The following is a 22,248-nucleotide window of genomic DNA, read 5'->3' as shown; positions in this document are numbered from 1 at the left end:
CCCACAGATGACCCCACAGTAACTCCCAGCCCAGCGGCCAAGCACAGCCCGGCGCCCCCAACAGCCTTACCGTCACAGGGCTCTGGACGGCAGCCACCACGATGCCGATGGGCTGAGGGGAGAGGAGGGCCGGGTTCCCGTTGGAGAGGCTCGTGGCGCCCTCGGCCTTCTTGGCCGGAGCCTCCCCGGGCAGGGGCGACTGGAGCTTCTGCTCCTGCTGCTTCTTGTGGATCTTGCGCTGCAGCTGCTGCTTGGCATCGACAGGGGAGGGCAGCGTCTTTGCCTGAGGCTGGAAGGAGTGGCTGTCCGCCGTGGGGACGAACGCGGACGGCTGCGGCGCCCCTTTGATTCCTGGAAGAGCAGGCAGGGGTCCTCTTGGGGGAGGCAGGGACTGAGCCGCACAGATGCACGAGGCCCTTCCCAGGGCCAGGTCTCCGCCGCACCAGAGGCAGCGGCAGACCCCCGCAGGCGGACTCCCCCCGGCACTGAAGGGCCTCGCAGGGCCCCCTGGCGGGTGACTGGGCGCTCTCGCGGCCAGGCGGGGCCCAGCTGCAGTTCAGAGCCTGCCCTCTCCTCTCCCAACGCGGCACAGTGGACAAGGGAGCCGGCACTCCTGGGCACCGACGGGAGACCGTGCGCGGCTGCCCGCTGACGTTGGGCACCACGCCTTCCACTTCCCATGAAAATAAAACACTCCAACCCCAGGAGGTGTTACAAGAACGAAGCAAAACTCACCCTCCATCCTCCCCTGAAGAATCTCTCGTGAGAGGCCACACTGAGCTGCCCACATGGAAAGAAGGGGCAGCGCGAGTCCCCCGCGCCCCCGCTAAGGCGCTTGCTGTGTTTTGGGTGGGAGGGGCAGCACGTTCTGCTCCTGGGAGCCAGAGCGAAGCCTCACCTGCGAGCGCACCAGCCATCACAGTTAAAGCTGCCATGGATTTTGTGCCAATGTAGTGGCTTTTGACCAGGAAACGCGCCAAATCCAAGACGGAGTCGAAGGGCTGGCTGAGCACTTTCTGGGCCCATTCGCAGACCAGCTGGCAGGCCGCTGACACCACCTCTTCGTCGGCACTCTGGAGGTGCCCCGACGGCTCTGCCCCTTCCAGCTGAAACCAAAGGGACACAGAAGTCCTGAGTGGCAGTGACCACCTGGAGGAAGTGGGTGGAGAATTCCTCCGGCGCACCCAGCCTGGCTTGGGCTTAGTGTACTGCCGCTCCAGTGGGGCCCGGCAGGTGAGAGGCCTTTTGCTGGCCTTGAAAAATAGCCTCGGCTTTCGCCACCCCCCCTCCACTGCCCAGATGCAAAAAATAAAGCCATCATCTAGCAGGGACTCTTCAAGGCCCCATCAGTGGCGCTCATGATCCACCATCTAGAACGGCCTTTGATAAAATGCTTACGCAAAGTCTATCCCTCCGTTCTGAACCCTTGTAAATACGGGGTGGTCGCACTGGCACTTTCATAGATGTAAAACAAATTATGAAAACACACCATACATGTCTTGCTAATGAGAGTCAAACGGTCCCAAAATTTCACAGGAAGTTTTGAGTAATCCAGATAAAGCACATGTAATTTTCAAGGCATGCGGGCACAGGAGTAATACCCCCACCATGGTTGGCAAACTGAAAATCTGACAAGCCAACCATGGTGGAGGTATTACTCCTGTGCCCACATGCACAGGAGTAATACCCAAAACACAAAATCTGCTTGTAAAGGTGTTCTTTCCAACGCTGGATAATTACATCCATTTCAAAACACTCACATTTCAACACAGCAGCTCAGCAACCTTTGTTGAAGTCAAGAGGCCGACATTTCTGTTTTAGGAGGGGTGGCTGATGACACGGCCCACCAGCACAAATGTGGGGAGGGGGGATGAGGAGAAATACGTGTTTGGCTTACCCCATCTCCAGTTTTATGGAAGTCAAGATTGGGTAGCGTCGGCATCTGCACAAATGCTTTCTTCCGAAGTCCACTATAGCAGTATGTGATTGGAAGCATTAAGGTTGAGTAACTGCAGAGTGCATCAGTGGGGAAAGAGACATTTTCTCCCTGTCACACAAACAGTCTTGTGCAAAACTAAGATGAAAGCCCTTCTTTACACACATCGCTCGCTTGCTACCTCTGGAAACGTGGAAACGGTAACCCCTGAGAACCAGAGAGATGCTTTCTTGAGCATCTCACCCTGGTATCTTCTAGAAAGCTGGAAGGGACCACTGAAGAACCTTTTCATAAAGGATATTTGGATTTGCCTCTTGTGCCAAGGCGGCGAGCCTTCATGTTTGGAAAGACATTTTTCATGATCTTCCCAAAATCAGCAGCACTTAAAGGATGGTAGCCAAGATTGTCACAGTAGCTCCTGAAACGAAGGAAACACAAAACAAACACGAATGACCCTGAGACAGCGAAGGTGCTTGGGCCATTTTTTGCCACGTGGAAGAACATGAGAGCAGCCCTGGAGGAGCAAGCACCTTAAACCCTCTCAGGGAAGCAGCCTATGGACAGGAAGGATCTGGCCCTGCCTGCAGGGCTCTGGGGCTTGCGGGGCGGTGCAGCCAGTCCAGGCACCCTCCTCTCTGGGCACTTTGGGAAAAGCCTCTGTGCGGTGTGTGGAAGCCACCAACGACACCAGCAGGGAGAAGGCAGGCCCACAGCTCGCTCAGCCGATGCCGGAGGGGCTGATGGGCTCAGGCGTGTCCAGGCACACCTCTTTCTCCATGGATGCCCCTCCGCCTGGGCAGGGAGTGCCGCTTCCAACCCCGCTGACCTTTCAGCAGGCTCCCGCTGCCTCTGCAAACTGCCCCAAAGGCACGGATCCGGCACCCAAGAGGAGCCACTAGCGTCTCCCAGGCCCCGCCAGCAGCAGCGGCATGTCGAGGCTTTTGTGGGGAAGGCGCGTGGCCTGTAGCCCACCCTAGCATGGCTGGCAGAAACAGCCCCTGGCCATGCCCTCCCAAGCAACAGGGCTCAAGCCTGTTCTTGCGCCCTTCCTGCTTCCGCTCATGCAGGCAGCACCGCCAGCCGGCCGGCAATGCATGTGAAAAACCACAGTCCAAGGAGGATGCTCCTCCCGCCCGAAGCCCCAGCTGGGATTCCCCGGAGGCGCCTGGGCCGCCCCCTCCCCCAGGCACATGCGGAGACACTCACTTGTACTCGTCATACACCTCCTGCTTCGGGAGGGACGTCTCCGGGTGCTCCTCCAAGGTGTTCCGGATCCAGGAGAAGGCGTGCGCCTGCTGCGCGCGGCTGGATGACACCGACAGCTGGTCACTGAGCCAGGGAGGGAGGGACCGTTAGAGCGCCGGCTGCTGGTGGGCTCCGCGGTTACTCCACCACAATCCCCACTTCCCATCCCACAGACGTCGATCCCAACACCTCCCTGGCCCACCTCCCGACTCAAATGCCCCAAGGCCGCCCTGGGGAACGCCTACGCGCCAGTCCTGGACCCAGCCCTTCACTCCGTGCCACGACCAGATGAGGAGGCATGAAGCCACCCGTGGCCTCAGCAGCCAACTGCACACACCCCAATCTTGCCGTGCGGCCTGCAGGACTCTGGGGGTCGGCAGCATCCTTGCGGTACACCGGCACCCAATGACAGAGACCCCTCCTGCTAAAAGCACGCAGGTCCGCCGTGCGACAGCCCGAGGAGGCACGGCACCTTGGCGGCACACGCCTGGGAAAGAGGGCGCTGCGTCCCCTATCAGGGCAGAAAGCGAGAACGTTCAATCACGCGGCTGTACCTTTTCTCTCCATTGCTGGGGCCAGAAGGCAGTTGAAGGTAGAGGTAGAGTTTCTGTAAATCTGTAAACTTCTCAACTTCTTGCTAATAACAGAGTTTTTAAAAAATACATGGTCAGTGGCCAAGAGAGAAAACACACACACAGAATTTTGCACGAGAAGTCAAGGCGCGAATCGCACGCACAGCCAACCTGTTTCCAAGGTCCTCTTTGCTTGGCATTCCTCATTCGCAAAGCGATTTGGACCACCCAGAGTGTGGCCCCTTTGGGGCACCATCCTTTCTGGCCTGCCACCCCACATTGCCCCCTCCCCCCTCCCCCACAGCTCTTTCTTCCTGTAGACCTACAAAAGGAAGTGCCACAGACTTCTCTTTTTTCTGGTGCTCACAAGACCCGAACCAGACAAGGAGGACCTGCAGTTACGCATTTGTGTGTACACATTTTCCATAAACAACCGCTGGAGGAGGTGTATGGACTTATGTTGGAAAAACAGCGGGGGAAGAGGGATTAAACCCTCATCCCCCTCCCAAGAGCTGCGGCCCCAGTCCAATGCCCCTGGCCCCCAAGCGCAGCTGCTTTTCACGTGTGTGTGGAGCCATGGGAAGCCAGGCCAGAGGTCTGCGCACCACTTCTGGTCTGTATGCGAGCCAGCCAGCCACACAAGCCACCGCGACGGGGCAGGCCGGCACACGGGCCCTCACACAGCCGTCCTTTCATCTGCTTCTTTCATCCAGTGCAGCTCGCTATGAAAGCAGGTGTGCCGGGGGGAGTGCCTTGCTGGGGGCACCCCCGTGTCTCCCCACGGCAAGGTGGCCTGTCCCTCGGGGCACTTGCCTGACAACTCCAAAGGCTCCCACGTGAATCGCGCCCCACGTCCACTGGGAGACTGGAGCAAGAGCATAAATCCCACACGTGGGCACCCTGGTTCAGCGGCTGGTGGCCAACAGGGGCTGGCTGGGGAGGCGGCCCGCCTGCAGCGCCCCAGAACTTCTGCACCGCCGTGCACGGCCATGACGCCTGGATGCACCCCTCCTTCCCACTCAAGGATTCCCCTCTTGGCGCTCATGCTCCATCTCACTGGGTGGCGGGATCTGACCATCCACCCACCTGCCAGCATTCCACCCTCTCCTTCAATGTTTCCCTTCAGGTCTTACAGAGGAAATGCACAATTAGATATTTCCAGAATAACGAAGCCTAGCAAACGCACCCCCTGTGAGAAATGGGCGCTCAGGAAATGACACGCCATTTCAAAGCTGGGTGGGAAAGGGCCCCCTGTACAAATACGGAAGGCCCGTGCAAGAGCGCAACGCAGAGACCGGGTTGCAAGGGGGCAGCTGCCAAGACTGGCAACAGAACGGACAGGTGCCCGCATCAGGTTTTTGGTCTCTTGCGGCTGTGTTGGCACCTTTTGGAAGCAGCACAGCCACAACACTGCCGGAACGCATGGAAAGGCATACCCGGAGCACGGATGCTCGTTCCGTGGACTGCCCTCCGCATCCCAGGGTCCCCAAAGTGCAGGGCTGTGGTTCCCAGGGCCTCCAGCCTGCACTGTCTCTGCGTGTGCTGCGCTGAAGCTGAGAGAGATGTAATCTGAGACATCTGAAAGATGCGGGGATGGGGCCAGCGCATTCGTGTTCCCAAATGTTTTCAGGGTAGGCCTTAAAGGCAGTAGCCAATTGCACCAAACCTGGTGCTGAGGAATGTTATTCAGGCCAGATTTGGAAATGGGAACTACTCGTTTGCCCAGTACGGCGACCTGTGCCAAGAGACAGCCAGGAGTTTCATGGCTTTCAGTGGCCTTTGATCCCGTCGGCCATGGCACCCTTCTCTGGGGTGGGCGTGACGCTCTGGGGCAGTGCCATCCTATTGCAGGGCTGTCTCCAGAAGGCAGAGCTTGAGGAATGTTGCTCGGCCCCACGGATTCTCCCGCATGGTATGTCATGGGGGTCTGTTCTGCCACCATGGTTTGTAACAATTGCTTAAAATGGCCAGGTGGGGTCATCCGGAGATCTGGAGTCATCCACTTTTAATCCCCTTGTACAAACCCCTTAGACTCACTGCCGCTTCAGTTCTACTTACCAAAATGCAGTCCACTTTAGATTGTACAGTTTTGCTAGAAAGAAGAAAAAGAAAATTCAATGTTAACTTGCACGCTAATTATTTATATAGGCCTACACAGCAGAAGCTTTGCCGGCAGCAAAGAAAAGCAATGTGCTCAGTTCATGGCAAGCCAGCCACACTTTTATTATTATTATTATTATTATTATTATTATTATTATTATTATTATTATTAACATTTCTATGCCTTGGGCAGGTCTTGCCAGATAACGCAACTGCCAAGCATTGCTTGCACCCGGGCACGGTCCCTGCATGGTGCCGAACACCTGTTAACTCGCTGCCGGCGGATCCCTGCAGCCCCCCTCCCCCGGAGGCCCCGCTCCCTCCACGGTGCGGCTGCTTGCGCCTCCCAGCCACCCCTTCTCAAAGCCCACCCTTGCCATGAAGTTGGACCTCTCTTTGCTCCTGTGCTCAGTGGCCACGTCCAAGGATGGCAAGTCTTTCCTCTCCTGCGCCACCCGATTACAAGGCAGCGCTGCCCTTTTTGGCCTGTGTGCCTCTTCTGGGCGTGTGGCATCAATGATGCTGCTCTTCCACCCCACCCCACCCCCCGAGGCCCCGCTCAAGTCCTCTTGGGGTTCCCCAGGTAGCCACGCGTCCTTCCCCATGGCACCCAGCGGCTCCACTCCCCCCATAATCACCTGATTCCCCGCTTTGGCCTGCCTGGCAGTGGTGAAAAGCTGAAGTGCAGCATTCATCCACAATGGGCTGGTATTCCCCCCGCCCCCGTGTGCCTTTTGGCCCTGCTCGCTGGTGAAATATGACCACTTATGATAAGTCCCAGAGCTGAAAGAAATGCTACTCCTTGCTTTAATCCTGTTAGGCTAATCTGGGCAGCCTCCTGGAAACAGTCCCCCAGCATATCCTCACAAACCCAGATCTTCCACCCCAGTTTCTTGGGGGTGGGGACAGAAGAAAACAAATCTCCCTCTCCTTCTCTGGAATGGGAGAAGGTCTTGCTAGATCAGACTAAATTAGGCCAGCCTCATCCAGTTAAGGATGGAGTAGATTTGCTTCAGCCCACCTTTTTAAGCTAAGCAACATGAACTGCTCTTGCTGGAATCATACATGGAACAGATCAGTTATCCTTTGGGATGCAGAAGTCTCCAACTTTTGCCAGACACTTCTTGGCTCAAAAATCGGGATGGACTGCTCAAAAATACATGAAAGGGGGGCATTTGTATATAATTTTCATGCAGTTAAAAAAATCATAGACTACCTGGTCAAATATACGTGGGAGACACTGGACTGCAAAAAACCTGACAGAGAAGAGCTTCCTCTCTCCCAGCTGGCCAGCAGGTGCCCCAACAGAAGCTCTGCAAGCAGAGCTGGGAAGCAAGAACCCGTTTGTGTTGGCTTGCCAGAAACCAGAAGCAGGCACTGATTTGCCAATGCTTTTTGAGGAATCCGTCCCCTCCTACAATTTACCTAAGCCCCTTTAAAGCCCTCAGAATTAAAGAGAGGTCCTGGGCACACCTTTCGTGGCAGAGAACTCCTTAGGGGAGGACGTCCTTCCATCCATCCATCCTGAACTGCCCTGACCTGTCCACTGAATTCAATCCTGAGAGCAATATGAGGAGGGAGCGCCCCTTCTCCCCATGTTCGCCACACCTCGTGGCTGTGAACAGCCCTCCCTTGGCTAAAAGGTCTAAGTTCGCAAAGTGTCGCAGGTGGGAAGTGGTTTCTTGCCCGGGGGCTCCGGCAATCCACTGCCCTCCTCAGCGCAGGACCCGTCCGCACGAGCCCAGCGGTGCTGCTGCCAGTGCAGGGAAAGCAGCGAGCCCAGCCCAGCCCAGCCCAGCCCAGCGGTCCCTCGGCATATGGCGGACAGTGCGTGCGGGACAGAGGACAGGCGGCCCTGGGTGGCTTCAGCAACTGCCCACTCCCTCAAAGCTGCCCTTCCATCTGTCTGTCTGCCGCCTGCCCTATTTCTCTCCTGGGCACCGCAGAGCAGCTGGTTAAGAGGAAAGAGCACATCCCTGCCCAGGGACTCAGCCGGGACCTTAGCTGATGATCAAGCACCAGACCATAACGTGGCAAAGGCATCTGCTGGGGTGGGGGGCACAGGCCTGGCTAGCCTGAGCCCTGACGTGGGTCGTTCCACAAAAGGGGCAAAGGCGGCACCCACTCCAGACTTCTCAAATGGATATAAACAGGATTCCGCGTCTATAAACACCATACAAAGACCACACGGTCATTGCTAAAGCGGCTTCCTTTGTTGGTCCGCTGCAATCTGGGACAGCTTCCTCCGCCCTGGGCCCCTTTCGTCTTCTGACTTGCAGTATCAGAAGCAAGGGGCCAAACATGGCCCAGCTGTCCATTCTGGAAGCAGAGTGGTGCAATGGGGAATCTAGTTTTGTTTCATTCTTGCAAGAGCCCTGCATTCCCACAGAGAACTGTGTGCAGGAGGGCCTGGTTTCCACCTGGCACCTCAAGGCAGGGCTAGGGCAGAACCTGCCTGGAACACTGGAGGGCAACTGCTGCTCCTGCGCTAGAGGTGCTGACCTGACCCACAGCAACCCTGATGAGCCTCACCGCGATGGGGGGGGGGGGTTGCTGAAAGATTTGTGCTTGCCAGATTTCCCCAACATCTTCCATAGACACACACCTTCTGGGAGAGGAAGGAGAGGGAAAAGGCCTGAACTGGGCAGTAAATCCAACGTGACCCCAGGCCCCTGGACTTCTCTTCCACATAACCAGGACAAGCTGCTAACTTCCAACAGCCATCTTGGGATGCACAGATGGCCCTCAGCTCTCACAAGCAAGGAGCCAGAGCATCGCCACGGACCACAGAATCGCTGCCCTCTCGCATCAACGCCGCGCCAGCTCCAGGCCGAGCAGAAGCGGCTCACGCTGCCACGGAGGGGGCGGCGCGCTGCCTGCACACAAAGCCACTTCCCGGTGGGGGGGGGGTGCAGGCGCTGCCTCGCAACCAGGCCGGGGCAAGGAGGCGGGAGGCGCGCGTCCCCGTGCAGGGCGGCCTCGCAGCGCCGCGCGTGGCCGAGGGCGCGCACGTCCGCGAGGCGCGCTCCGGCCTCCCGTCCGCGGCTTCCGGAGGGCTTCGCGGGCGCGCGGGCGCGCTCGTCACGCCGGGCAGAGGGATGGGCGGGTCCTGCGGCGCGGGAGCGAGCGCAAGGGCGGGGCGGGGCGGCCTCCGCGTTCCTGCGGAGGCAGGCACGAGCCGCGGCGGCGACGCGTGCCCTCCGGCGCCCTTTCCAGCAGGGGCTGCCCCCGGGGGCGGCGCGGGGCTGCGGCCCCGTGATGGGGCCCCTTCTCCGGGGCGACCGCCTCCCCCCCCCGCTTGCGGGCCCGGGTCGTGACGCTGCGCCCCACCCCAGAGCAAAGCGGGGCGCCGCTCGCCCTCTGCGCCCCGCGCCCGCGGGCAAAGAGCCGCGAACGCGCAGGACGGGGCGCGCGTGCCTGCGGCGCGTGCCTGAGCGGGAGGGGCAGAAGCGCGGGCCCGGCCCGGCCGCGGCAACGGAGCAGCCGCTGGCTCGGCCAGCCTCCGCCGCGGGGGCTCCACGCGCCCTGCAGGGCTCACGCAGCGCCCGGTCTTGGGTCGCCGTTGGGAGGCAAGGTTGCCGGACCCGCCCCGTTTTGCACAATCCCATTCCTTTCGAGCGCGGGTTTCCCGGGAACGTGGGACCGCGCAGAGAGGCTGCCGGGACAAGGCCTCCGGGCGAGGAAACGGGAGAGAACTACGGGAGACACATGCGGTTCTGGTACCTGTAACAAAGCCCAGACTTTGATTTCTGCGCTACCGTTCAGCAGCGTGCAGCATCCTCAAGTTGTTGCTTGCAACCTTGAGCGCCGGGAGTTTGCAAATTTTAACAAAGGAGAAAAGCCAGACCTTTCAACACTTTAATTTTTTTCTGAGGTTATGATGTTTTATTGCATTTCTATTGTCTGTTTTATAGACTGCTGAAAACAGCTCAGAGTGCTTTGCCTGTGCGGTGGTAGTGGAACGAATGAATTAATGAACGGACGCTCAATCCTATGCTGGACGGATGGCCAGTTCCATATTGGTGAATGAACACGTGGGTTGCTGAAAAAACCAATCTCTCATTAGGGTTGCCATAAACAAAGCACGCTGCGAGGGTCTCGAGAACTCGCCCTGCACAAAACTTTCCTTTTCGGTAGATTTAAAATTTCATTTGCACACAGCATTGAATATGATATACTGGCCAGCAGAAGCTGCCTCCGCGACACGGTACCACCAGCCTAACATTTCCCTGCGCTACAGGAGACTAAGGGGACACAGACTACACCGCACACTGCAGGCACTCACAATTCCGATGCTCTGCAAACAAGATGTACAACAAGGGACCAACCAGGTTAGGTAGCTGCTCCTCCGAAAATGAACAAAAATGAGCAGCGATAAGGGCACAACAGCAGGACAGAAGGGGGGAAGGGGAAAAGAAGCAAGGAACAGCCGTCCCACTGCTGGCCCTGATGACCTGACCTGCATGGCCCAAGACCTCAGGGAAGGGCTGCTGTTCAACTTGGCTTTAAGCAGAAATTTGGTGATCCTTCCTGTCCCTTCAGTGGAAGGATCAGGCACCGCATGACTGCAAGAGGAGAAATTAGGAGCATATGAAAAACTATGCACAATCAGACCCAGAGCATTTTGTGCATCCAGTGGCCAACCAGCTGCCTCACAAGTAGGCCATGAATGCAACAATACTCTGACCAGTACCTTTTACAGACTGGACCTTGCCAGGAAGCAGTGGTGTTTTCCTGGGAAGAACTGGTGAGGTGCAGCAACAGCCAGGGAGTCAACTGGGGAGGCAGGCCCAGAGTTGGCTCTCCATTAAGTCAAGTACCAATGGGCCAGTTGTACAAATATGCTCTTTCAGGTTTACCTACCTCACAGGGTTGTTGCGAGCCTAATGTGGGATGAATGCATTATCCCAAGCTCTCAGCAGAAAGGGTGGGATAGACATGGGGTGGACAGAAAGGGGAAGTGTACACAAAGAGCAGCACAACACTTCATCATTCCCATAACCTTTTGGGAAAGTAGAATGGAGATGATAAACACTTGATGAAAATTTCTGCCTCCAAGATACCACCAGGCCCAAGAACAACTAAGGTCACAATTCAGTTGAGATTTAAAGCCATTCTTCCAAGGTTTGACGTTCAGCTAACCAAAAGCAATTTTGTAAAAGCCCATGGAAAATGCATTCAGATAACTGAAAGCTCATGATTTGTTCTGTTTTGTTTTAAAGAAAACAGCCAGTGCAAGCCTGGAAGGTATCTGCAGACCAAATCTTGTTTGCCATTAAGAAAGAATGCCACTTGAACAAAGACTCCTGCCATCCTGCAATCATTTTTTCAACAAGGCTAGTTGTCAAGTGCTTTAAAGCAACAGCCTTGTGTACACTGCAACTTACATGAAGGTAGGAAAAATGTCACTTTTAATAAGATGCTGGCTGTCCTCAAGATCCAGGTTGTTATTGTGAAACTCCAACTCTTCGTGCCATGAAGGCGTTCAGAATGGGACACGCGAGCCAGCCACCTTCCAAGCGACCCCAGGCAAACGATGGCCCACTCATCCTCTGCTGACTCAGCTGACCGCACATGGACCAACTCCTCTAGTTCAGGGTGACTTGGTCTTGCATACAAGAGGCACAAGGTAAAGCAGCGTTGTCTTCCTTGCACTGACCCAAAGCAACAGGCCAAATGGCTGCAGAGCTTGCTGGCAAAGCTAAGCAGCAGCTTCCTTCCATCCGGCCATCCCTCAGCCCCAGCTCCTCCAGTCTCATCTGAACCCAGTAGCCAACACTCGTAAGCACATGCACAAAACATCCAAAAGCAAACAAGCCTGCAGAAAGTTTCAGTTCGTCTCCAGCTTTTGATGCCTGTAAAGGTAGAGGAGTCTGAAGGCTCAGACTCGCAAGCCACAAGCTTAGTTTCTGGAACATGGCTGTCTGACTCCCAGCGGCCCTGGGGTTACTGAAGCCGTCCACCTGGAGTTGCCATGCACCCTCTTCCTCCATGTCACCTAAACACACTCACTATGCAGACATCCTGAGTACCACATCCAAACAACCTTTTCTCTGGCCATTCCTCCTCAACCCACATCTGCTTTTCGCAATGTCCTGCAAGAGGAAGAGATCTGGAGATCGCACAAGCCGCCTCACCGCTGTGATCTTTGCATTGGCCTAAATAAGAAAAATAGATTTCTGCACTTTGCTTATGGCCAATGTAACCCAGTGTATTTTTTGTATTTTTGTATTTAATGGTAATTTATCATGTTCTATTGTATTTCAATGTATTTTATTGTGTTGTAAGCCGCCCCGAGGCTTCGGCAAGGGGCGGCATAGAAATGTTATCATCATCATCATCATCATCATCTCCACTGGCTCCAATGCCCAAGTCGCCATTCGCTTTTTCAAAAAGACCAAACTTTCTGAGGTGCACATCTCAACTTGCACACTCTGGCAGGTGTGCGAAGGCACAAATACAACTATCACACGCCAGGATATGCTCATCCATTGGGGGTGTATGGGCGTTATATGTTGCAGTCCTGGCATCAAACACAATACTCACAACATAATCCCATCTGGGGAAATGCACGGCTCACGGGTGCCCCTGGGCAGCCCCTTAAGAAGTTTCGTCCATCCATGTCAAAGGGCACTGGAAAGAATCTGCAGGAAAAGCCCAGGAAAGGCGCACCCCAGTGTTGCCCCCATGGCAGAAACTCCACCCACGGATGTGTCCAAGTGACCTGAAAGTTACAGCGAATGCATCTCTCTTCACACATGCGTGCGTGCACACAGCGCCTCTCTTGGCTTCATTAGTGCCAAGCAGGGCAATGCGGCACTTGGGGTCAGGGCAGCCACAGGATCCGCCACAAGAGGGCTGCCCGCGCATCCTTCCTCAGTGACGCAGGCAATGGACACGCGTGTCCTGCTTGCTCACGTGGCTTGCGAGCACTGGGAGCCCCCCAAGACCCCCTGCCAGCAACTAGGCCGGCCTTGCAACATGTCGCTGCCTGATGCAGAGGAATCTAACAGACCAACACACAAGCTCTAATCCAAACTGGGCCCGATCCATCAGTAATGACTTCTGCCCAGTCTTTTTTGGGGGGCATCCCAATGTGGGGGGAGCGAAGGCAAAAGGGGCCAAGACACCAGCCTGCAGTCAAGCGGTACACTTACTGCCAGCATCCACATCTGGGTGGGGGGCATTTCAGCTCTTTCAATGGGGAGAAAATGCACAACAGCAAAGAGTCCCCCAGTGAGACTGAGGGAAAGGCTGGGTCGGCGAAAAGCATGGAGCTTCGGGGCCAGACTGGGCCCCTGGGGAAGCCAGACCAGAAACCTAGGCCTGAGGGTCCGTAGGAAGAAGAACACTGGGCTCGGGCATCCCCTTCCTTCCCATAATGGCCTTAATCCTTTCGTGCCCCACATAGCTGCATTCTCTGTGGCCTTCGCAGGAGAGCTTCCCAGTGAATGAGCCTCTCGGGTCTTCAGTCACTTGCCTGCCCCTCTCCAGTTAGTGGGGCAAGCAGGTTACAGTTCACCAACTTTAACATAATTACAGATGGATTTGCAAAGGTCCCCAGCGCCAGAGCTGGCTGCCCACAATTCCTGGGCTGACTCCTGCTGTGTGCACACACACAGCCCAAACACTCTTGCTCTCCCTGAGTTAACTGAAATCCCGCAGTCCCAGACAGCTGAGCTGAAGAGGGAACCCCCTTTCGAGGGTTAAGTGTCTGGACACAAAAGCGATTAGCAAAAAAGCTTTAATGAATCCAAAATCAAAACAGAAACAAGGCGATTAAATCCCAAAAGCGCAGCACCGTCTGGGGCAATTTGCAGCCCTGCCCAAGTGACACTCATCAGAAGCAAACACTGAGGCCCTGCCTTTTTGTCTAGACTCCTAATCCATGAAGGAGAAAATGGAAGACTGCTCTGGGCCGCCTCATCAGTATTGTATGAAAAATCCAGTTCACACGCAGGGAAAACACCAAAAAATAGCTTGCATATGCAGTGCACGTGTGTCTGTGTGTCCATGTTGCTACGCAGATCTTCCACGGACACCTCATTGCACAAAAAAGCAGAAACAATATTGGGATAACCATCTGAACGAAACAAAGCCAGTAAACCGTGGCACAGTCAAAAGACCCCAAGCAGCTCTTCATTCACACATTCCTTCGTCAGCTCAACTGCTGCAGCTGCAAAAGCCCAATCGGCAAGTCCAACAAAACCCTCTGGCATCTGTTTCCAGGCAAACGCGCACAGACTTGAGATCTTAGCACCGGTTCCCCGGGACACAAGCGATGCAGCGCGCCCGTGCGCTCGGGAGCACTCTCCCGAATGGCTTACTTGTGCCTGTCCGAGGACTGGCGGGCAGTCACCCACGAGAGGCGTTGCTGCACCACCGGCCTGTGGCTTCTCTGCCTCTGGAAACGCACTGACACCCCACATGAGGGGCTTGCAACAAGGCAGTGAAGTCTCGTCTCGTCATACCACTCAAAAGCAGCTCAGTCTGCCCGTCCAGGGAGGGGGGTCCTTTTCTTCCTTCACAAGGCAGGCAACTTCATCTCAGTGAGTGACCCTATTCAGTCAGGGGTGCCGAACCTTTTGGCCGGGGGGCTGGAGAAGCTCTTGGGGGCCCTGGTTTGGGGGTGGGCGGAACAAAGGGCAGAGGGGTGAGGCCAAATACAAATGTGCCTTACGTGATTTTCCTCTTCCTCTCTCTGTCATCCTCGAAGTAACACCCTAAGGTAGGTAAGGCTGAAAGTCAGTGACTGGCCCAAAGTCATCAGCAGTTTCATGGCCAGCCGGGGACTAGAGCCTGCATCTCCGCAGTCCCAATCCACCGGACAGGCCTGCCTTCAGCTTCACGTGCACAGTTCTCTCGCTTCCAGGATCTAAGCCCTCAGAGAGGCATTTCAGCCTTTCAGGAGTGGCCTCACAATGACAGGGGAAGAGCCAGGTGATGCGTGGTTGTGGCGAAAGGGAAACCACTGAGGATTACTGTCAGTGTTTGGTTGTGAGTGGCTCTGAGCAGGAAAAGTGGCGCAGAATTAGCTAGAGCATGCCCTTATTTCTGCTTTGTAAATGCATGAACTTGTTTTGTAAATGCATGGACTGTTTAAAAATAAATAAAAGTGTAACGTTAAAACAAAAATAAGCGCATGCATCAGGGAAAGAAATGAATGGATGGAGGGCAGCATTTCAGCTCCTGCAATCCTCATGTTCACTGAAACCAGAAATCTTGCCAGAAACATTGAAATACGACTCTCTGGGAAGGAAGACCCTCCTCTGAAAAGACACTGCTCACACAAACACACCATTCACACACATGCTCCTCGGCGCGGCATCTAGCGCAGTCACATGCTGCTTTGGGCTAGAAACCTCAGTACTTGAGGAAGCTGAACTGGAAAGTGGAGGACGTGCTCCCACTTAAGGAGCTGGTCCAGCAGACAGAGGCGGGCTCGATCCGCCGAAAGTCACGGGCGTCAGTGGACTTTATGCTACGTCTGGTTGTGACCGAATGTCGGGGTGCGGAACCTTCTTCCAACCAAGGACTTGACGCAGCTGCACGGCCGCTCTCTGGGGCCGGACAAGTCCAAAAGCAAAAGGCTGCAGCCAAAACACAAAAGTAAAGCTCTTTCTGCCAGTGCCAGTCACCTGAAGAGGCACATCAGCTGTTCAGAACAGAGAAGAAAGCGGCACAAAGGCTGGGAAACCAGTCAGCCATGGGGAACTGGAGAAAACGAGGTGAGGCCACCCGGAGGACCCTGAGGGCCGGACAGAGGCTCCTGCCTCACACTGTGGTCCATCCAGGTTGGGGAATTTGGTGCTGCCATGCCAACCTGAGGTTCCCGCAATGGATGCTTGTTTTGGTCTCATCTGTAACATTCGGCTCTGGACAGCCAAACATCAGCGACTCAACGTTGCTTCTTCTGAGGACATGGCTATGGAGGGCAGACCTCCATGGAGAACTTTTCTCTTTCTGAGCTATAGCATGTATATCCTTTGAAGATTTGGGAAGAGATTGCACTGAAGTGGAAAGCATTTTCACCCTGTATTAACATGCAAGAGAACCATTCTAAAAGATGCGTCTCACTGGCATATTGTGCCACAATTTTTGCATGGTGTGAGAGTGAGGAGAAACGCTGGAAATGTCAGAGTGAAGGAGGAAGCTGTAAATTCTCAAAAATATCCTTGAACGGAATAAGAGCTAGACTAGAGTTGATAACACATGTCCATCACTGTTTTGCTGAAACAGACTAACGTGCTGCCTCAAAGACACTTGGACAGTCACCCGAACGGGCAGAGCCAAATTGCGGAAGCCAATATTCCATTTGTTGCAGGGGATAGGAAAGACATCTCAGAGTGGCTTTATGTGAAGGCTGACCAGCCAGACAATTTAGGAAGAGGGAAACAGCAACAATATGATTGTTCTCAAAAACCGAATCTATCCATTATTTGAACAAGGGTTATTCAACAGGTATTGTAGATTTCTGAAGATTCAGTAACTGTATGGCACTTATATTTAAATTAAAATATGCACTATATATCCTGGTCATTTAATTAAAAAATAGAAGTGGGACTTGTAATAAAACACTGCAGGGCACCCTCGCTTTCTAAAAGGAAAGCTCCTATACAAGGTGGAAGCCAGCCAGCCAGCCAGCCAGGCCCTCCCCCAGAATATGCCGTTCCTTTCGCTGTGCCTGCACGTGTGGGGGCGCATGCACACACCCCTTTTCCTCCCCACTCCAACTGGCACTCAGCATTCCATGGCTATTAAGTGTGTGCACTTTGCAATGGTGTGGCTTGTTTTAAAAATATCAGAAAAGTCTTGTTTTGCAAGTATTTTTGTACTTCTGCAAGCATTGGAGCTCTCTGGGGCAAGCCGATGCCTCTTCTATTTCTCGGTGGCCCTTTCTGTCACTTGCTACCTGAGTGTGAGGCAAGGGAGCATTTTTTGGAAGGGGGTTGGGTTTTCTGACTGTTTGCCTTGCACTACAGAAGTGTGTATAAATAGAAATCTCACTGGCTAGACTTGTGCATAGTCCTTGCAGGCTGGCTCCTGTGCCATCCCAGAATACTCCCCTTCCCTCTTTTTGTCCAGTGGTGCCACTAGCAAACCATGTCATGCATGATGCCGAAGATTTGCTTTTTATTACTGCTGCTGTTTGTAATATGCTGTCCACCTTCCCCCAGTTCAAGGCAGTGCTTGCTTAATGCCCAGAGTCACCCTGTAAGGTAGGCTAGGCTGAGAGATGCTGGCCACCCCCCGTCATTCCCAGCACAACCCCAGCTTTCCTTGGCATTGCACCCTCCCAAGCACAATAAGCCTTACCCGCAGGTCAGCATCTGTGGGACTGCAGCCCGCACAGTTCTGCAGCTGGGCCTCCCCAGGGCGACTGCAACACCATGACAGTCCTCAGATGAGGCCATTAATACAAACAGGGCTCTTGTTCTTCTGCCTCAAAGCACTCCCAGAGAGGTTAACCAAGCAGCGCCCAATCACCATGACTAAATATCAGCATCAATATTATTAGCATTCACCAATTAAAAACTCAGTAGGTATCCACAGTATGATGAGTTTCAAAACTTTCCCTAAGCCATTATTTTTATCAATTCTTGCCACCATTCTTCTTCTCCAACCTGGTGCCCTTCATACACACACTTTAGCCCCCAACCAACCTCAACCCAGGCAGCACAGCCAGTCGTCAGGAATGCTGGGAGTTGTAGTCCGACATATCTGGGCGGAACCTGAGTGCGGAAGGCTGAACTGGTCATTGACCAGACTTTAGGGGGGCAGCGCTGAGGATGAAAAGGTGGTGGCTCTTCTAAGGCCACCTAGGAGAAGTGGCAGCTGCAGCAACTTCTGATTCAGGGGCTTCCTAGTTCTCACGCATGCCGCTTCTATTCATGCTACTCAGAAGTAAGCCTGAGAGAGGCCACCATGGCTTGCAGCTGCCACGCCTCTAAGACTCTGGCCTTCACCACCACACCAGCTCTGCGACAGACTGGAAGTCAAGCCTGCAGAGATGCCACCCTGCAGTCTGCTTAGCCCAAAATGTGGAACTTGGGAGCAACAAACTCTGCAGGGAAGGAACCAAAACCCAGACTCTGCCCAGAGAAGGGAGGCGGCAGCACAGGCCAGGGCCGGCGGGAGGCTTCAGGGCCACTCTAGCCACATCGGTGCCTCGGAGCTGCTGCCCGAGCAGGCCAGGCAGTATCCCAAACACACTTGCCCGAGCCAATGCCCCACAACCGGCGACGCGTGTTCTGCACCTGCACAGCCAGGTGCGACTGCGCACGTGGCAGTGCCAGTCCAGGGCCCTTTCTCCCTCTGCTCTCCTGCCAGGGGGCATCCCCCAGCCTGGACCCCTGCAAGCCAGGTGCATCCATAGTCAAAGGTTACTTCCAGATCTTGGTTGTCCTTTTAATTTCCCTTTGCCACTGCAGAGGCCCAAGAGCATTTCCTACCCTTCGCGTCCATGCACTCTCTTTAATGCAAGGGTGAGGACCCCATGAGTGGTTCAAGTACAAATCTAAAACTAAAAGCACATAAATAGATAAATAAATGATTTGCCACTGGCCATGACCACTGTCCATTTGGGTTGGGGCTCATGTGAGCTGGAAACCAACGACATGCGGGGGTGGGGGGAGCTTCCCACCTCTGCTTTAAAAAACAGTTTAAGAAAGCAATGCAAGCAAGTACTTTAAGTAGTCCCTGACACGGAGCAGGCCCTTTGGCCACCAGCTTTTCACAAGTCAAATCTGACCCTATTGCTCATGTTCTATTAGCAATTACTGTAGAATCGCTACACTTCTGCCAAGCTCATTTAAATCACTAAAATAAATTAACCCACAGCTAAAGGGATAGACTAATTGGGCTGCAAAAGACCACCAATGTCGCCTCCTCCAGTAACTCTTGCCCTTACACAAGAAGGACACGCTCAGGCTTGGCCATGCCCTCCACATCTTCAACTTTAGACAGCTGGAAGGGCATGTTTAATCAGTGATCAACCACAGCATTATCTGATCAATGGCGGGGAGGGCACCAAGGAACAAGCAAGATCACACTGTAGTCGCTGGATCTGCCACTTAAAGGTGCCTTTCCATAACTCACGGGAGGCACACCAGCACAGGCAGGGGCTGCCACAGGGAATCTTAAGGAAGCCTTTCCTTGGATCACAGTGAGGGAGCCTCCCTTTGAAATACTGCAAGGCACGGAACGCTTCCTTCAATGCCTGAAAAGGGCACCTAGACTGAAGCGTCTATGTCGGAATAATCCACTAAAAGGCAGATAAAGGATCAAGTTGAATTCTCCTTTTTTTGGTGGGGGGACTACAATTCCGTTTGGAAACAAGCATATCCTGAAGGCTTTGTGTACTGCCTTATTATTCCATTTTTACCTCACTTTTCCTCCAAGGAACTCAAGGGCAACACACAGGATTCTCCCCATCCACCCCAACACACCTTCTGTGCTCAGGAGAGCCGTCAGCAAGGCATGGCTGAGAGGCAGGGAGTGGCCCCAAGCACCGGGCGCAGTCCAGGGCTGAGGAAGGCTTTGCAGGTGGCCCTCCCTGGCCTGAGGTACCCACCGTTCCAGGGGGCACATTCCCACCACCAGGGCACTGTGAACACTGCAACCCTGATGTGCATGAGCTCAGAATTAAGTCCGCTCTATTCAGTGAGCATTATTCGCTCGGAAATATGTCCTGGATTGCTCCTAACTCTCAGGAGTTAACATGCAGTTCTTCAAAGATTGCCTCCACAAAGCTCCTCAGAAGAATAAAGTGCTATTTCAAGCTTTATTAGCCTGTCTCAATGGGAGGCATAGGTCCTTTGCCACCTTCCGTACACAGCCCTTTTACCCCACCCTGTTCCAAACCTCAGGGCATAAGATTGGCACAGCCTTCCGAGGCTTAATATAATTGCAAGTGTAAGCTGCGCTCTGCAAATTCCTGGCCACGCACGCGGGCACCCGCGAGCAGGCAGATGAGCCATTCGGCTGAAGCCTGTTTACAAGCAGCCTAGTACAAAGCGGCAGACACATGTGCTGCTCCCAGGGCTGGCCAGAGGCAAGGTGCCCAAACAGGGCCGTGATATTTTGGCCCGCCAAACAAGCCGGAGACAATGTTTCACCGTTTTCAGTGGCTGTCTCACAGACAGGGACCACACGGGACCTCTGCAAGGCTCCCAATTCAACAAGAAAGGTGTTTAGCTTGAGATTTATCACACCAAAAGTAAATTCCACTTCCTGGTTCCAGACCTCAAATCCTTTTTGTGCATTTGAATCATCATCCTGCAGACACATTACTGAGAAAGTGGCCAACATTCACCCAGCTGGTGAAGGTTGGGTGCCTAGTTCTGGATTGGGAGGACCGGGGTCACACATGCCCACTTAGCCAAGGGTGGGCTACACTCCCTCAGCCCAATGTGGCAGGAAAAAGATAGCCAGCCCCCAAACTGCTTGTAGGAAGGAGCAAGAATGATCAAATGCATTCTGGCTCCTAAACATGCTCCCCATGGAGGTGAAGGGCCCCCCCTTGCTGTCAGGGTGACAGTCCTGGAGTGCCAGCACAGCTGAGGTGTGGAAAAAGAACCAGTCTGTACCTGCAGCGCATGGCCTCAAGCACAGACCCTGACAGCTGCAACAGGCGCTCCTCCGAGATCAGCAGGACTTCCCTGCAAGGGACTGCTGAGGACAGTATGCCCCCACCTCGGACATGTGGGCAAGACCCACAAAAAGCTCTAGATATGCTGCCCGGCTGACCAACACATTCCCCGGCGAGCCACTGCCCAGCAAGCCCAGCCACGGCACCAGCACCCTCCTCGTGCTCACCGCAGACTCCCCAGCAAGTCCTAAATCAGAACAACAAAGGCCACGTTGGAGAGCATGCAAGTTCCTGCACGCCCTTTAAAAACACGTTAGAGATGCTTCAATTGTCTCCTTGTGTACTGAAATGAAACAAGCTGGGTTCAGGCTGGTGCTAAGGCTTCACATCCACGCTCGTGTGAAAGGGAGAGATTTTAGTTAGTGGCCATTTTGTCATCCAACCTGGAAGTGACACCTCCCCTGAAAGCCCCTGTGTAAACACACTGGTTTCTGAACAGTGGGAGAATGGAAAAGGAATATTTTAAGTGGGTGCCTAAGTCAAGCACTTGGCATATCAGCAACTGCAACTCAGGACACCAGAGGGGTATGGATGGAAAGATTGCTAACAGATGAATTCTCTAACTCATGGCATTCTGTAAACAAAACAATGGTAGTGTGCAGATTATTCATCAGCAGACAGAATATTTCCCAAGATTTCTAGCGACAATGTAAGAAATACTCTGTGCCCCAGCCTGCTAACAATTGTTATTATTCCAAATGCACATCCTTCACACAACCAGTATCATCTCTACTGGCAATCATGGCGAAAGACATCATTCCAGTTCCCCTATATATTTTAAGCCATATACAGGTTGCACTCCCTATGCATGTATACCTCAAAGCAGCATAATGACAAAGGTATTAAAGGTCTCAAAATGGCATCATGCATGCGGACAGGGGAAACAGAAGGCCCCTGCAGATTTTTCAGCAGTAAAACCAACGTTGTTTTCATGCACTTTGCATTTGAAAAAAAGAAAGAAAAGGCGGGGGGAAGTGGCTAAATCCAGCCCGGCAAGGCAAGACAGGCGCCTCCCGCGCTTCGCCGCATGCCCCGTCCCGCCGTCGACCCCCGCAGCAGACCACGGCGAGTCCCTGGGCGAGTGGAGCGACCCGGGGACCGCCGTACTGCAGCCTTTTGAATGAACCCCTCCTGCAGCTCTCCGGCTGGAAGGGAGGTCTGCTTCTGGCGGGGGCGGGGGGACCTGAGCAGCGCCGTGGAAGGGGGCGCTGCAGCCGCTGTAAACAAGCGAGGGGGTGCTGCTGCGGCGGCGGCGGCGGCTCCGCGAGGGGCTCGGCACCCCTTTCTGGTGCTCGCAGCCGGGGACCGCGATGCATGTCAACATGCGGCAGAGACAGCCCCCGCCTCCTCCGACAGACGCGCCTTCCCGGGGGCGGGGGGCGAGCCCAGCCACGGGGCGAGGCAGTGCCCGCTCGCCCCGCGACCTGCTGCCGCTCTGGACCTGCCCGGGGCGCCTCCCCCCCGCCCGCTCAGCGGGCTCCGGGCAAGCGGGGCCACCCGAGGCGGCGGAGCCCGGCCTCCTCGCGGGCTTTTGTGTGGGGCCGCGGCACGCGCGCCCCGCGCCCCCGCGCGATCCGCCCGAGCCCCGCGCCGCGCGAGCGTGTCTGCCTCGCCTGCCCGCCGCCGCCTGTCTCTGTCTGCGTCGCGCTCGCCCTCCGCAGAGCCGAGTAAACACATTTTCCATTCCCCTCCCCCAGGCCGCAGACACGCGCCCGTCCCCCGCCGCCGCCGCCGCCGCCGCGACT

General features: G+C 54.8%; 1 protein-coding gene across 1 annotated transcript in view; it reads right to left on the bottom strand.

Annotated features, from left to right (window-relative positions):
* Positions 1-22,248, bottom strand: part of RFX7 (regulatory factor X7) — a 30,589-nt gene that overhangs the window by 7,866 nt on the left and 475 nt on the right. The window contains exons 2-8 of the mRNA XM_044438992.1: positions 5,812-5,845; positions 3,736-3,818; positions 3,143-3,265; positions 2,238-2,354; positions 1,898-1,982; positions 899-1,106; positions 71-351 (exon numbers count right to left, since the gene is read on the bottom strand). Of these exons, the coding sequence (XP_044294927.1) occupies positions 71-351; positions 899-1,106; positions 1,898-1,982; positions 2,238-2,354; positions 3,143-3,265; positions 3,736-3,818; positions 5,812-5,845 (931 nt within the window). The remainder of the gene's footprint in view (positions 1-70; positions 352-898; positions 1,107-1,897; positions 1,983-2,237; positions 2,355-3,142; positions 3,266-3,735; positions 3,819-5,811; positions 5,846-22,248) is intronic.

Source organism: Varanus komodoensis, unplaced genomic scaffold (assembly GCF_004798865.1).
Source record: "Varanus komodoensis strain SLA01 unplaced genomic scaffold, ASM479886v1 scaffold33, whole genome shotgun sequence".
In the NCBI taxonomy this organism is placed as follows: Eukaryota; Metazoa; Chordata; class Lepidosauria; order Squamata; family Varanidae; genus Varanus; species Varanus komodoensis.
The sequence above is the reverse complement of the archived record's forward strand: the minus strand, read 5'-3'. Positions and strand labels throughout refer to the sequence as shown.